This window comes from Scyliorhinus torazame, chromosome 22, assembly GCF_047496885.1.
Source record: "Scyliorhinus torazame isolate Kashiwa2021f chromosome 22, sScyTor2.1, whole genome shotgun sequence".
NCBI classification, from domain to species: domain Eukaryota; kingdom Metazoa; phylum Chordata; class Chondrichthyes; order Carcharhiniformes; family Scyliorhinidae; genus Scyliorhinus; species Scyliorhinus torazame.
Genome location: NC_092728.1, coordinates 24608099 through 24624765, shown reverse-complemented (window position 1 = coordinate 24624765; position 16667 = coordinate 24608099). Strand labels below are relative to the sequence as shown.

At 58.7% G+C, this 16667-nt stretch overlaps 1 protein-coding gene across 2 annotated transcripts in view; it reads left to right on the top strand.

Annotated features, from left to right (window-relative positions):
- Positions 1-16667, top strand: part of LOC140398967 (GATA-binding factor 2-like) — a 150533-nt gene that overhangs the window by 78040 nt on the left and 55826 nt on the right. For both annotated transcript variants that reach the window (XM_072487982.1, XM_072487981.1), the window contains exon 2: positions 16277-16537. In XM_072487982.1, coding sequence (XP_072344083.1) covers positions 16327-16537 — 211 coding nt within the window. In that variant the 5' untranslated portion in view covers positions 16277-16326. The remainder of the gene's footprint in view (positions 1-16276; positions 16538-16667) is intronic.

The window sequence follows — 16667 nt, the reverse complement described above, 5'->3', positions numbered from 1 at the left end:
AGGTCCGGAATGCGCCCCAACATGCGCTTCATGAATCCTGCATCATCCCAGTTCGGGGCGTATATGTTTACCAACACCACCCACATCCCTTGCAGCCTACCGCTCACCATTACATATCGCCCTCCATTGTCCACTACAATAGTCTTGGCCTCAAATGACACCCGCTTTTCCACCAATATTGCCACCCCTCTATTCTTCGCGTCCAGTCCCGAGTGGAATACCTGTCCTACCCATCCCTTTCTTAGCCTGACCTGGTCCGCCACCTTCAGGTGTGTCTCTTGGAGCATGGCCATGTCCGCCTTCAGTCCCTTTAAGTGCGCGAACACTCGAGCCCTCTTCACCGGCCCATTCAGGCCCCTCACATTCCATGTTATCAGCTGGATTGGAGGGGCTCTCACCCCCCCCACGCCCCGCCGACTAGCCATCTCCTTTTCTGGGCCAGTCCCGTGTCCACGCCTCCCTCACCCTCCAGTCTCCCAGAGGGGGGATCCCCGTCCCGACCACCTCTTCTGTGTCCCATTCCCTTTCGGCCAGTGCAGCAGCAACCCTTTCCCCCCCTTCCCCCCCTCCCCTCCCCCCGCTAGACCCCTGTCTAGCTTTTTTGCACCCCCCATGTCACTCCCGTAAGTAAGCTGACCCCGGCTTCCCCCGCTGTCCCATTGACCTCCCCGCGTGGGAGTCTCCCAATCCATCTGCATTCCTTCGTTCCCCTTCCCGCCTTTCTTCCCGTGCGCGGGAAAACACCCCGCGCTTTCCAAAGCCCGCTCCGCCCCCCTCTGGCGCAGCTCCTGTCGCGGCCTTGTCTCTCTCCCCCAGCCCATGTAACATTTCCTGCGCGTGATTGGCCCCCTATATACAACAACCATCACACATCAAACCCCAAAACATCCCCCCCACCCTCACAAACCCTCATTTAGAGTCCAACTTTTCGGCTTGTACAAAGGTCCACGCCTCTTCAGGCGTTTCGAAGTAATAGTGTTGGCCCTTGTATGTGACCCACAGTCGCGCTGGCTGCAGCATTCCGAATTTCACTTCTTTCCGGTACAACGACGCTTTGGCCCGGTTGAAACCCGCTCTCCGCTTTGCAACCTCCGTGCTCCAGTCCGGGTATATTCGGATCTCTGCATTGTCCCACTTACTGCTCCGCTCCTTCTTGCCCATCTCAGGACCCACTCTCTGTCCGTGAACCGGTGGAACCTCACCACCATCGCCCTTGGCGGCTCATTTGCCTGGGGCTTCTTCGCCAGCACCCGATGTGCCCCGTCCAACTCCAGCGGCCTCGAAGGGGCCTTCGTGCCCATCATCGCCTCAAGCATCGTGCTCGCGTATGCCCACCCGGCATCAGCCCCCTCCACTCCCTCAGGGAGACCCAGGATTCGCAGATTCTTTCTCCTCGACCTGTTCTCCAGGTCTTCCAGTCTTCCCGCCCACCTCTTGTGTAGCGCCTCGTTCTGCTCCACTCTCACCGCCAGGCCCGCGAGCTCGTCCTCGTTCTGACTGACTCTTTTCTGTACCTCCTGGATCTTAGCTTCGTGGGCCTTCTGGGTGATCCCGAGTCCTTCAATTGCCGAAAGCATAGGCGCCAACATCTCCTTGCGCATCTCCTCGCGCTGCTCCTCGAAGCAGCGCTTGATGAACTCCTGCAGCTCCCCCCTTTGTCCCTGGCCGCCGCCATTTTGTTTTCTTTCCCTCGCTTCTCCCGTTGCTCCAGTGCCGCTCCTTTGGCCGTTACACTTCGGGTCCGTTTAAAAAGTCTATGGAAACTCCTGAAAAAGGTCTGAGAGTCAGTTCCAGACGGGAGCTGCCGAATGCGCGACCTACTCCTCCATGGCTGCCACCGGAAGCCTCGTCCCTGCTTCTTCAATGGCCTTGGTAGATCTTTTCACAGTTGTTCCCTCTGCTGTTAGAATTCACCTTTGATAGAGTCAAGTCAGAGTGCAGCTTTAAGCTTGCCCTTCCCCCGCCTGCATGCTGGAAGAGGCCTTTGTCTATTCCTGCAGCACAAGCCAAATCTTTTACTGTTTCTGCCGGGTCTGGTAGCCAAAAGACATAACATTCCTGGGGGACACTGTCAGGGGAATGCTGCAGTCTTCTTGCCACGCCGGGAAATGTCAAACAAATACTGTGGGGGCCCTGTAAAAGAGCCCAAAAGTCCGTTCCAAGCGGGAGCTACCGAATATGCGACCTAGCTCTGCATAGCCGCACCCGGAAGTCCCAACCCTCCCTATCTCTGTAACATTTACCAGCCCCTACAACCCTCACTATCTCTGTAACCTTCTCCAGCCCCTATAACCCTCCCCATCTCTGTAACCTCCTCCAGCCCCTACAACCCTCCCTGTCTCTGTAACCTCCTCCAGCCTCTACAACCCTCCCTATCTCTGTAACCTCCTCCAGCCCCTACAATCCACCCTATCTCTGTAACCCCCTCGAGACCCGACAACCCTCCCCATCCCTGCAACCCTCCCCATCTCTGTAATTTCCTTAAGCTCGTACAATCCTACCTATCTCTGTAACCTTCTCCAACCCCTACAAACCTCTCTATTCTTAACCTATTCCCACCCCCTACGACCCTCTCTATCGCTGCAATCTCCTCCAGCCATCTACAACCTTCCCTACCTCTGTAACCTCCTCCAGTCCCTACAAACCTCCCTATCTCTGTAACCTCCTCCAGTCACTACAACCCTCCCTATCTCTGTAACCTTCTCCGGTCGTGCCACTGTTCAAAAAAGGGAATAGGGATAACCCTGGAAATTACAGGCCAGTTAGGCTTACTTCGGTGGTAGGCAAAGTAATGGAAAGGGTACTGAGGGATAGGATTTCTGAGCATCTGGAAAGACACTGCTTGATTAGGGATAGTCAGCACGGATTTGTGAGGGGTAGGTCTTGCCTTACAAGTCTTCTTGAATTCTTTGAGGAGGTGACCAAGCACATGGATGAAGGTAAAGCAGTGGATGTAGTGTACATGGATTTTAGTAAGGCATTTGATAAGGTTCCCCATGGTAGGCTTATGCAGAAAGTAAGGAGGCATGGGATAGTGGGAAATTTGGCCAGTTGGATAACGAACTGGCTAACTGATAGAAGTTAGAGAGTGGTGGTGGATGGCACATATTCGGCCTGGGGCCCAGTTACCAGTGGCGTACCACAGGGATCAGTTCTGGGTCCTCTGCTGTTTGTGATTTTCATTAATGACTTGGATGAGGGAGCTGAAGGGTGGGTCAGTAAATTTGCAAACGATACGAAGATTGGTGGAGTTGTGGATAGTGAGGAGGGCTGTTGTCGGCTGCAAAGAGACATAGATAGGATGTAGAGCTGGGCTGAGAAGTGGCAGATGGAGTTTAACCCTGAAAAGTGTGAGGTTGTCCATTTTGGAAGGACAAATATGAATGCGGAATACAGGGTTAACGGTAGAGTTCTTGGCATTGTGGAGGAGCAGAGAGATCTTGGGGTCTATGTTCACAAATCTTTGAAAGTTGCCACTCAAGTGGATAGAGCTGTGAAGAAGGCCTATGGTGTGCTCGCGTTCATTAGCAGAGGGATTGAATTTAAGAGCCGTGAGGTGATTATGCAGCTGTACAAAACCTTGGTAAGGCCACATTTGGAGTGCTGTGTACAGTTCTGGCCGCATCATTTTAGGAAGGATGTGGAAGCTTTGGAAAAGGTGCAAAGGAGATTTACCAGGATGTTTCCTGGAATGGAGACTAGGTCTTACGAGGAAAGGTTGAGGGTGCGAGGAGAAAGATGAGGGGAGACTTGATCGAGGTTTATTAGATGATCAGGGGAATAGATGGAGGAGACAGTCAGAGACCTTTTCCCCGGGTAGAACAAACCATTGCAAGGGGACATAAATTTAAGGTGAATGGTGGAAGATATAGAACAAAGAACAGTACAGGCCCTTCGGCCCACGATGTTGTGCCGACCATTTATCCTAATCTAAGATCAACCTAACCTACACCCCTTCAATATACTGCTGTCCATGTGGCAGAAGCAGTATAATGTGGTTAAATGTGAGGTTATTCGCTTTGCTAGGGGGAGATGTCAGAGGTAGGTTCTTTACCCAGAGAGTAGTGGGGGCATGGAATGCACTGCCTGTGGAAGTAGTTGAGTCGGAAACATTAGGGACCTTCAAGTGGCGATTGGATCGGTACATGGATTGCGGTAGAATGATGGGATGTAGATTAATTTGTTCTTAATCTAGGAAAAAGTTCGGCACAAGATCGTGGGCTGAAGGGCCTGCCTGTTCTGTGCTGTATTTTCTGTTCTATGTTAAACCTCCCTATCTGTAACCTCCTCCAGCTCCTTCAACCTTCCCTATTTTTAAACTATTCCAGGCCCTATGACCCTCCCTATCTCTGATACCTCCTCCGGGCTCATATAGCCCTCTCCATCTCTAACCTCCTCTGGGCCTGACTACCCTTCCTAACTCCGTAACCTCCTCCAGCCCCTATAGCCATCCAAACTCCATAACCTCCTCCGGCCCCTGTACCCCTCCCTATCTCTGTAACCTCCTCCAGCCCCTATAACCCTCCCCAACTCTGCAACCTCCTCCGGCCCCTCCAACCCTCCAAACTCCATAACCTTCTCCGGCCCCTATAGCCCTCCAAACTCCGTAACCTCCTCCAGCCCCTATAGCCCTCCCCATCTCTGTAACCTCCTCCAGCCCCTACAACCCTCCCTATCTCTGTAACCTCCTCCGGCCCCTATAGCCCTCCCTATCTCTATAACCTCCTCCAGCCCCTATAGCCCTCCCCAACTCCGTAACCTCCTCCGGCCCCTATAGCCCTCCCCAACTCCGTAACCTCCTCCAGCCCCTATAGCCCTCCCCATCTCTGTAACCACCTCCAGCCCCTATAGCCCTCCCTATCTCTGTAACCTCCTCCGGCCCCTATAGCCCTCCCCAACTCCGTAACCTCCTCCAGCCCCTATAGCCCTCCCCATCTCTGTAAACTCCTCCAGCCCCTATAGCCCTTCCCATCTCGATAACCTCCTCCGGCCCCTATAGCCCTCCCCAACTCCGTAACCTCCTCCGGCCCCTATAGCCCTCCCTATCTCTGTAACCTCCTCCAGCCCCTATAGCCCTCCCCATCTCTGTAACCTCCTCCAGCCCCTATAGCCCTCCCTATCTCTATAACCTCCTCCGGCCCCTATAGCCCTCCCCAACTCCGTAACCTCCTCCGGCCCCTATAGCCCTCCCTATCTCTGTAACCTCCTCCAGCCCCTATAGCCCTCCCTATCTCTGTAACCTCCTCCGGCCCCTATAGCCCTCCCCAACTCCGTAACCTCCTCCAGCCCCTATAGCCCTCCCCATCTCTGTAACCTCCTCCAGCCCCTATAGCCCTCCCTATCTCTATAACCTCCTCCAGCCCCTATAGCCCTCCCCAACTCCGTAACCTCCTCCGGCCCCTATAGCCCTCCCCAACTCCGTAACCTCCTCCGGCCCCTATAGCCCTCCCCATCTCTGTAACCTCCTCCAGCCCCTATAGCCCTCCCTATCTCTATAACCTCCTCCAGCCCCTATAGCCCTCCCCAACTCCGTAACCTCCTCCGGCCCCTATAACCCTCCCCAACTCCGTAACCTCCTCCGGCCCCTATAGCCCTCCCAATTCTGTAACCTCCTCCGGCCCCTATAGCCCTCCCCAATTCTGTAACCTCCTCCGGCCTCTATAACCCTCCCCAACTCTGTAACCTCCTCCGGCCCCTATAGCCCTCCCTATCTCTGTAACCTCCTCCATCCCCTATAACCCTCCCCAACTCCGTAACCTCCTCCGGCCCCTACAACCCTCCCCAACTCTGTAACCTCCTCCATCCCCTACAACCCTCCCCAACTCTGTAACCTCCTCCATCCCCTATAACCCTCCCCAATTCTGTAACCTCCTCCAGCCCCTATAACCCTCCCCAACTCCGTAACCTCCTCCGGCCCCTATAGCCCTCCCCAACTCTGTAACCTCCTCCATCCCCTATTACCCTCCCCAACTCCGTAACCTCCTCCGGCCCCTATAACCCTCCGCAACTCTGCAACCTCCTCCAGCCCCAATAACCCTCCCCAACTCCGTAACCTCCTCCGGCCCCTATAACCCTCCCAACTCCGTAACCTCCTCCGGCCCCTATAACCCTCCCCAACTCTGTAACCTCTTCCGGCCCCTATAACCCTCCCCAACTCCGTAACCTCCTCCAGCCCCTACAACCCTCCCCATCTCTGTAACCTCTTCCGGCCCCTATAACCCTCCCCAACTCTGTATCCTCCTCCAGCCCCTACAACCCTCCCCATCTCTGTAACCTCCTCCGGCCCCTATAGCCCTCCCCAACTCTGTAACCTCCTCCAGCCTCTATAGCCCTCCCCAACTCTGTAACCTCCTCCAGCCCCTATAACCCTCCCCAACTCTGTAACCTCCTCCAGCCTCTATAGCCCTCCCAATTCTGTAACCTCCTCCATCCCCTATAGCCCTCCCCAACTCTGTAACCTCCTCCGGCCCCTATAGCCCTCCCCAACTCTGTAACCTCCTCCAGCCTCTATAGCCCTCCCAACTCTGTAACCTCCTCCGGCCCCTATAGCCCTCCCCAACTCTGTAACCTCCTCCGGCCCCAATAACCCTCCCTATCTCTGTGACCTCCTCCGGCCCCTATAGCCCTCCCTATCTCTGTGACCTCCTCCAGCCCCTACAACCCTCCCCATCTCTGTAACCTCCTCCAGCCCCTACAACCCTCCCCATCTCTGTAACCTCCTCCAGCCCCTATAGCCCTCCCTATGTCTGTAACCTCCTCCAGCCCCTACAACCCTCCCTATCTCTGTAACCTCCTCCAGCCCCTATAGCCCTCCCTATCTCTGTGACCTCCTCCAGCCCCTACAACCCTCCCTATCCCTGTAACCTCCTCCAGCCTCTACAACCCTCCCTATCTCTGTAACCTCCTCCAGCCCCTACAACCCTCCCCAACTCTGTAACCTCCTCCGGCCCCTATAGCCCTCCCCATCTCTGTAACCTCCTCCGCTCCTATAGCCCTCCCAACCCTGTAACCTCCTCCAACCCTCCCTATCTTTAAGCTACTCCAGACCCCTACAACCACCCTACCTGTCACCTCCCCCGGCCCCGACAACCCTCCCCATCTCTGTAACCTCCTCCAGCCCTGACAACCCTCCCTATTTCTAACCTAATTTCGCCCCCTACAACCTTCCCTATCACTGCAACCATCTCCAGCCAGTTGAACACTCCCTATCTCTGTGACCTCCCCTGGCCCCTTTACCCCTTCCTGTCTCTGCAACCTCCTCCAGCCCAACAAACCTCCGTATTTTAGACATCCTCCAGCCCGACACACTCCCAATCTCTGTAACCTCTTCCTGCCCCTACAACCCTTCCCATCCGGTAACCTCCTCCATCCCTGACAACTCTCCATATCTTAGTAACATCCTCCATCCCCGACAACCTTCCCTAGCTCTGGAACCACCAGCGCTGACAACCGTTCCCATCTTTGTACCTTCCTCCAGCTCCTAGAATCCTCCTTATCTCTGTAACCACTTCCGGCCCCGATAGCCCTCCCTATCTCTGTAACCTCCTCGAACCACTTCAACCCTCCCTATCTCTGTAACCTCCTCCAGCCCCTATAATCCTCCCCAACTCTGTAACCTCCTCGAGCCCCTACAAACCTTCCAGTATCTAACCTACTCCAGGCTCATACATCCGTAGAACATAGAACATTACAGCGCAGTACAGGCCCTTCGGCCCTCGATGTTGCGCCGACCTGTGAAACCACTCTAAAGCCCATCTACACTATTCCCTTATCATCCATATGTCTATCCAATGACCATTTGAATGACCTTAGTGTTGGCGAGTCCACTACTGTTGCAGGCAGGGCATTCCACGCCCTTACTTCTCTCTGAGTAAAGAACCTACCTCTGACATCTGTCTTATATCTATCACCCCTCAATTTAAAGCTATGTCCCCTCGTGCTAGACATCATCATCCAAGGAAAAAGGCTCTCACTGTCCACCCTATCTAATCCTCTGATTATCGTGTATGCCTCAATTAAGTCACCTCCTAACCTTCTTCTCTCTAACGAAAACAGCCTCAAGTCCCTCAGCCTTTCCTCATGAGATCTTCCCTCCATACCAGGCAACATTCTGGTAAATCTCCTCTGCACCCTTTCCAATGCTTCCACATCCTTCCTATAATGCGGCGACCAGAATTGCACGCAATACTCCAAATGCGGCCGCACCAGAGTTTTGTACAGCTGCAACATGACCTCATGGCTCCGAAACTCAATCCCTCTACCAATAAAAGCTAACACACCGTACGCCTTCTTAACAACCCTCTCAACCTGGGTGGCAACTTTCAGGGATCTATGTACATGGACACCGAGATCTCTCTGCTCATCCACACTGCCAAGAATCTTACCATTAGCCCAGTACTCTGTTTTCCTGTTATTCCTTCCAAAATGAATTACCTCACATTTTTCTGCATTAAACTCCATTTGCCACCTCTCAGCCCAGCGCTGCAGCTTATCTATGTCCCTCTGTAACTTGTAACATCCTTCCGCACTGTCCACAACTCCACCGACTTTAGTGTCATCGGCAAATTTACTCACCCATCCTTCTACGCCCTCCTCCAGGTCATTTATAAAATCCTTCCCTATCTCTGTAACCTCCTCCAGCTCCTACACCTCTCCCTATCATTGTAACCACCTCCAGCTCCAATGACGGTCCCTATCTCTGTAACCACCTCTGAGACCAAAAACCATTGTTAACGTACAGAGGGATCTGGTCGGGCAGGTTCTCAGTTCCCGAAAAGTGGTAACACAGGTGGCCAAGGTGATTAAGAAGGCAGACGGCATTCTTACCTTCATCAGCCAGGGCATTGAGTACAGGAGTTGGCAAATCATGTTGCAGCTGTATAAAAACTTGGTTAGGCTGCATTTGGAGTATTGCGTGCAGTTCTGGTCACCACATTATCAGAAGGACGAGGAAGCTTTGGAGAGAGTGCAAAGAAGGTTCACGAGGATGTTGCCTGGTCTCGAGGGTGTTGGCGATGAGGAGAGGGTGAACAAACTAGGATTGTTTTCACTGGAAAGACGGAGGTTGAGGGGAGACCTGATAGAGGTCTACAAAATTCTAAGAGGCATGGACAGGGTGGATAGACACGTTTTCCAAGGTGGAACTGTCAATTCCAAGGGGGCACAGGTTCTTGGTGAGCGGGGGAAAGTTTAAGGGAGATGTGCGGGGTAAATTTTTCACACAGAGAGTGGTGGGTGCCTGGAACGCGCTGCCAGAGGATGTGGTGGAAACAGCACATTAGCAACATTTAAGGGGCATCTGGATGGGTCCATGAATAGGGAGGAACTAGAGGGACACGGACCGAGTAAGGGCAGGAGGTTTTTTTTTAGTTAGGACATCATGATCAGCACAGACTTGATGGGTCGAAGGGCCTGTTCCTGTGCTGTACTTTTCTTTGTTCTTTGTTAACCGCCTTCAGTCCCCACAATCCGCACTATCTCTGTAACCTCCTCCAGCCCCCACAACCCTCCCTATCTCTGTAACCTCCTCCAGCCTCGACAACCCTCCCTATCTCTGTAACCTCCTCCAGCCCTCACAACCCTCCCTATCTCTGTAACCTCCTCCAGCCACCACAACCCTCCCTATCTCTGTAACCTCCTCCAGCCCTCACAAACCTCCCTATCTCTGTAACCTCCTCCAGCCTCAACAACCCTCCCTATCTCTGTAACCTCCTCCGGCATCTACACCCCTCCCTATCTCTGTAACCTCCTCCAGCCCCCACAACCCTCCCTATCTCTGTAACCTCCTCCAGCCCCCACAACCCTCCCTATCTCTGTAACCTCCTCCAGCCTCGACAACCCTCCCTATCTCTTTGACCTCCTCTGGCATCTACACCCCTCCCTATCTCTGTAACCTCCTCCAGCCTCGACAACCCTCCCGATCTCTGCAACCTCCTCTAACCCCTCTACACCCCTCCCTATCTCTGTAACCTCCTCCAGCCCCCACAACCCTCCCTTTCTCTGTAACCTCCTCCAGCCTCAACAACCCTCCCTATCTCTGTGACCTCCTCTGGCATCTACACCCCTCCCTATCTCTGTAACCTCCTCCAGCCCACACACCCTCCCTATCTCTGTAGCCTCCTCCAGCCCATACAACCCTCCCTATCTCTGTAACCTCCTCCAGCCCCCACAACCCTCCCTATCTCTGTAGTCTCCTCCAGCCCCCACAACCCTCCCTATCTCTGTAACCTCCTCCAGCCCACACAACCCTCCCTATCTCTGTAGCCTCCTCCAGCCCCCACAGCCCTCCCTATCTCTGTAACCTCCTCCAGCCCCTACAACCCTCCCTATCTCTGAAACCTCCTCTAACCCCTCTACACACCTCACTGTCTCTGTAACCTCCTCCAGTCCCTACAACCCTCCCTATCTCTGTAACCTCCTCCAGCCCCTACAACCCTCCCCATCTCTGTAACGTCCTCTAACGCCCACAACCCTCCCTATCTCTGTAACCTCCTCCAGCCCCCACAACCCTCCCGATCTCTGCAACCTCCTCTAACCCCTCTACACCCCTCCCTATCTCTGTAACCTCCTCCAGCCCCCACAACCCTCCCTATCTCTGTAACCCTCCAGCCCCCACAACCCTCCCTATCTCTGTAACCCTCCAGCCCCCACAACCCTCCCTATCTCTGTAACCTCCTCCAGCCCCCACAACCCTCCCTATCTCTGTAACCTCCTCCAGCCCCCACAACCCTCCCTATCTCTGTAACCTCCTCCAGCCCCTACAACCCTCCCTATCTCTGTAACCTCCTCCAGCACCCTACAAGCCTCCCTATCTCTGTAACCTCCTCCAGCCCCTACTACCCTCCCTATCACTGTAACCCCCTCCAGCCCCTACACTCCTCCCTATCTCTGTAACCTCCTCCAGCCCCACAATCCTCCCTATCTCTGTAACATCCTCCAGCCCCTACAACCCTCCCTATCTCTGTAACCTCCTCCAGCCCCTACAAACCTCCCTATCTCTGTAAACTCCTCCAGCCCCTACATCTCTCCCTATCTCTGTAACCTCCTCAGCCCCAACAACCCTCCCTATCTCTCACCTCCTCCAGCCTCGACAACCCTCCCTACCTCAACCCGATCTATCTCGTCCCTGTCTGTCTCGCTCCCTGTCTGCCTCGCTCCCTGTCTGCCTCCCTCCCTCTCTCCCTTGCTCCGCCCTCTCCCTTGCTACCCCTCTCTCCCTCGCTCCCCCTCTCTCACTCTCTCCCCCTTTCTCCCTCGCTCCCCCTCTCTCCCTCGCTCCCCCTCTCTCCCTTGCTCCCCCTCTCCCTAGCTCCCCCTCTCTCCCTCGCTCCCACTCTCTCCCTCGCTCCCCCTCTCTCCCTCGCTCCTCCTCTCTCCCTCGCTCCACCTCTCCCTCGCTCCAACTCTCTCCCTCGCTCCCCCTCGCTCCCCATCTCTCCCCCTCTCTCCCTCGCTCCCCCTCTCTCCCTCGCTCCCCCTCGCTGCCTCGCTCCCTCACTCCACCTCTCCCCCTCTCTCCCTCGCTCCCCCTCTCTCCCCCTCTCTCCATCGCTCCCCCTCTCTCCCTCGCTCTCCTCTCTCCCTCGCTCCCCCTCTCTCCCTCGCTCTCCCTCTCTCCCTCGCTCCCCCTCGCACCCTCGCTCCCTCTCTCTCCCTCGCTCCCCTTCTCTCCCTCGCTCCCCCTCTCTCCCTCGCTCCCCCTCTCTCCCTCGCTCCCCCTCTCTCCCTCGCTCCCCCTCTCTCCCTCGTTCCCCCTCTCTCCCTCGCTCCCCCTCTCTCCCTCGCTTCCCCATCTCCCCCTCGCCCCCCTCTCTCCCTCGCTCCCCCTCTCTCCCTTGCTCTCCCTCGCTCCCCCTCTCTCCCTCGCTCCCCCTCTCTCCCTCGTCCCCCTCTCTCCCTCGCTCCCCCTCTCTCCCTCGCTCCCCCTCTCTCCCTCGCTCCCCCTCTCTCCCTCGCTCCCCCTCTCTCCCTCGCTTCCCCTCTCTCCCTTGCCCCCTCTCTCCCTCGCTCCCCTTCTCTCCCTCGCTCTCCGTCGCTCTCCCTCGCTCCCCCTCTCTCCCTCGCTCCCCTCTCTCCCTCGCTCCCCCTCTCTCCCTCGCTCCCCCCACTCCCTCGCTCCCCCTCTCTCCCTCGCTCCCCCTCTCTCCCTCGTTCCCCCTCTCTCCCTCGCTCCCCCTCTCTCCCTCGCTCCCCCTCTCTCCCTCGCTCCCCCTCTCTCCCTCTATCCCCCTCTCTCCCTCGTCCCCCTCTCTCCCTCGCTCCCCCTCTCTCCCTCGCTCCCCCTCTCTCCCTCGCTCCCCCTCTCTCCCTCGCTTCCCCTCTCTCCCTTGCCCCCTCTCTCCCTCGCTCCCCTTCTCTCCCTCGCTCTCCGTCGCTCTCCCTCGTTCCCCCTCTCTCCCTCGTCCACTCTCTCCCTCGCTCCCCCTCTCTCCCTCGCTCCCCCTCTCTCCCTCGCTTCCCCTCTCTCCCTTGCCCCCTCTCTCCCTCGCTCCCCTTCTCTCCCTCGCTCTCCATCACTTCCAAATAGCCCCCCCCTCCCTCGCTCCCCCTCTCTCCCCCTCTTTCCCTCGCTCCCCCTCTCTCCCTCGCTCCCCCTCTCTCCCTCGCTCCCTCGCTCCCTCTCTCTCCCTCGCTCCCTCGCGCCCCCTATCCCCCTCTCTCCCCCTCTCTCCCTCGCTCCCCCTCTCTCCCTCTTTCCCCCTCTCTCCATCGCTCCCCCTCTCTCCATCGCTCCCCCTCTCTCCCTCGCTCCCCTCTCTCCCTCGCTCCCCCTCTTTCCCTCGCTCTCCCTCGCTCCCTCGCTCCCTCTCTCTCCCTCGCTCCCCCTCTCTCCCTCGCTCTGCCTCGCTCCCCCTCTCTCCCTCTCTCCCCCTCTCTCCCTCACTCTCCCTCGCTCCCCCTCTCTCCCTCGTTCCCCCTCTCTCCCTCGCTCCCCCTCTCTCCCTCGTTCCCCCTCTCTCCCTCGCTCCCCCTCTCCCTCGCTCCCCCTCTCTCCCTCGCTCCCCCTCTCTCCCTCGCTCCCCCTCTCTCCATCGCTCCCCCTCTCTCCCTCGCTCCCTCCTCTCTCCCTCGCTCCCCCTCTCTCCCTCGCTCCCCCTCTCTCCCTCGCTCCCCCTCTCTCCCTCGCTCCCCCTCTCTCCCTCGCTCCCCCTCTCTCCCTCGCTCCCACTCTCTCGATCGCTCCCCCCACCCCCTCGCTCCCCTCCCTCGCTCCCCCTCTCTCCCTCGCTCCGCCTCTCTCCCTCGCTCCCCCTCTCTCCCTCGCTCCCCCTCTTTCCCTCGCTCCCCCTCACTCCCTCGCTCCCCCTTACTCCCTCGCTCCCCCTCTCTCCTTCGCTCCCCCTCTCTCCCTCGCTCCCCCTCTCTCCCTCGCTCCCCCTCTCTCCCTCGCTCCCCCTCTCCCCCTCGTTCCCCCTCACTCCCTCGCTCCCCTCTCTCCCTCGCTCCCCCCGCTCCCTCGCTCCCCCTCTCCCTCACTCCCCCCTCTCCCTGGTTCCCCCTCTCTCCCCCTCTCTCCCCCTCTCTCCCCCTCTCTCCCTCTCTCCCCCTCTCTCCATCGCTCCCCCTCTCTCCCTCGCTCCCCTCTCTCCCTCGCTCCCCCTCTCTCCCTCACTCTCCCTCGCTCCCTCGCTCCCTCTCTCTCCCTCGCTCCCCCTCTCTCCCTCGCTCCTCCTCTCTCCCTCGCTCCCCCTCTCTCCCTCGCTCCTCCTCTCTCCCTCGCTCCCCCTCTCTCCCTCGCTCCCTCTCTCTCCCTCGCTCCCCCTCTCTCCCTCGCTCTCCTCTCTCCCTCGCTCCCCCTCTCTCCCTCGCTCCCCCTCTCTCCCTCGGTCCCCCTCTCTCCCTCGCTCCCCCTCTCTCCCTTGCTTCCCCATCTCCCCCTCGGCCCCTCTCTCCCTCGCTCCTCCTCTCTCCCTCGCTCTCCCTCGCTTCCCCTCTCTCCCTCGCTCCCCCTCTCTCCCTCGCTCCCCCTCTCTTCCTCGCTCCCCCTCTCTCCCTCGCTCACCCTCTCTCCCTCGCTCCCCCTCTCTCCCTCGCTTCCCCTCTCTCCCTCGCCCCCTCTCTCCCTCGCTCCCCCCCTCTCCCTCGCTCTCCCTCGCTTCCAAATCGCCCCCCCTCTCCCTCGCTCCCCCTCTCTCCCTTGCTCCCCCCTCTCCCTCGCTCCCCCTCTCTCCCTCCAGCCTCGACAACCCTCCCTATCTCTGAAACCTCCTCCAGCCCCTACACCCCTCCCTATCTCTGTAACATCCACCAGCTCCTACAACCCTCCCTATCTCTGTAACCTCCTCCAGCTCCTACAAGCCTCCCTACCTCAACCCGATCTGTCTCGTCCCTGTCTGCCTCGCTCCCTGTCTGCCTCCCTCCCTCTCTCCCTCGCTCCCCCCCTCTCCCTTGCTCACCCTCTCTCACTCGCTACCCCTCTCTCCCTCGCTCCCCCTCGCTCCCTCGCTCCCCCTCTCTCCCTCGCTCCCCCTCTCTCCCTCGCTCCCCCTCGCTTCCCCCTCCCCCTCGCTCCCCCTCCCTCGCTCCCCCTCGCTCCCCCTCTCTCCCTCGCTCCCCCTCGCTCCCTCGCTCCCCCTCGCTCCCCCACTCTCCCTTGCTCCCCCTCTCTCCCTCTCACCCCTTCGCTCCCCTCTCTCCCTTGCTCCCCCCTCTCCCTCTCTCCCCCCCTCTCCCTCGCTCCCCCTCTCTCCCTCGCTCCCCCTCTCTCCCTTGATCCCCCTCTCTCCCTCTCCCCCCTCTCTCCCTCGCTCCCCCTCTCTCCCTCGCTCCTCCTCTCTACCTCGCTCCCCCTCTGCCTCGCTCCCCCTCTCTCCCTCGCTCCCTCTCGCTCTCCCTCACTCCCCCTCTCTCTTCCGCTCCCTCGCTCCCCCTCGCTCCCTCGCTCCCTCACGCTCTCCCTCGCTCCCCCTCTCTCTTCCCCTCCCTCGCTCCACCTCGCTCCCTCGCTCCCCCTCGCTCCTCCTCTCTCCCTCGCTCCCCCTCTCTCCCTCGCCCCCCTCTCTCCCTCGCTCCCCCTCTCTCCCTCGCTCCCCCTCTCTCCCTCGCACCCCCTCTCTCCCTCGCTCCCCCTCTCCCCCTCGCTCCCCCTCTCTCCCTCGCTCCCCCTCTCCCCCTCTCCCCCTTGCTCCTCCCTCCCCCTCGCTCCCCCTCCCTCCCTCGCTCTCCCTCACTCTCCCTCGCTCCCCCTCGCTCCCTCGCTCCCCCTCTCTCCCTCACTCCCCCTCACTCCCCCTCACTCCCCCTCACTCCCCCTCACTCCCCCTCTCTCCCCCTCACTCCCCCTCGCTCCCCCTCTCTCCCCCGCTCCCTCTCTCCCTCGCTCCCCCTCTCTCCCCTCGCTCCCTCTCCCCCTCGCTCCCCCTCACTCTCCTTCGCTCTCCCTCCCTCCCCCTGGCTCTCCCTCCCTCCCCCTCGCTCTCCCTCGCTCCCCCTCACTCTCCTTCGCTCTCCCTCCCTCCCCCTGGCTCTCCCTCCCTCCCCCTCGCTCTCCCTCCCTCCCCCTCGCTCTCCCTCCCTCCCCTCCCTCGCTCCCCCTCCTTCAGCCTCCAGCTCTCTCGGGAGTGGGTGGGGGTTGCTTGGAGGGGTAACCTCCAGGCGATGGCTGTTCCTCATGCTATCCACTGCCCTCGTCCTTCTCGGGGGTAGAGGTGGCGGGTTTGGGTGGCGCTGTCGAGGGAGCCTTGGCGAGTGGCTGCCGTGCACCTTGTAGACGGTGCACACGGCTGCCGCTGTGCGTCGGTGGGTGGGGGGAGTGGGTGTTGAAGATGGGGGTTAGCGTGTCGATCGAGCGGGGGGGGGGGCTGCTTTGTCCTGGATGGTGTCGAGCTTCTCGAGTGTTGTCGGAGCCGCGCTCATCCAGGCGAGTGGGAGAGTCCATCACACTCCTGACTTGTGTCCTGGTAGATGGTGGACAGGCTTTGGGGGGAGTCAGGAGGTGAGTTACTCTCCGCAGGATTCCCAGCCTCTGACCTGCTCTGGTAGCCACAGTATTTATACGGCTGGGTCCAGTTCAGTTTCTGATCAATGGTAACCCCCAGGATGTTGATCGTGGGGGATTCGGCGATGGTAATGCCTGTTGGAGATGATCATTGTCTGGTGTGGCGCGAATGTAACTTGCCATTTAGCCCAACCTTGTCCGGGTCCTGCTGAATGAGGCGTGGGTCATTTCAGGATCTGAGGAGTCGCAATGGAATTGAGACCTGCAGCTGTTTATTTTATGCATTTGTTAATTGATTGGACAATAAAGGAATGTATTTTTGATAACCTACTTTTGCAGGTCGAGTGTGCGAGGGGCAGCTGGCTGGCGCTCGTATCTTGACGTGGACGATGGAGGAATCATCGGACCAGTCCCGCTGGCTGTCCCACCACACCTTGCTGAGTGGTGGGCAGGAGCCCCTGCTCCACTATGCAGAGGAGATCCCGCAGCCTCCTGCTGCCAATGAAGCCGACGTCTTCCTTGGCGAGGGCGAGGGCAGCCTGGCGCAGCCCTACTACGCAGGCCCGATGCACAGCCGGGCCCTGGGGAGCTACCGTCACAGTGAGTACGCCCCTGCCCCGCTCTGTCCCAACCCAGGATTCACCACCCTGTTCCCAAAGCCTGGGGACCCGGGTTCAATCCCGGCTCCGGGTCACTGTCCATCTGGAGTTTGCACATTCTGAATGCCCCC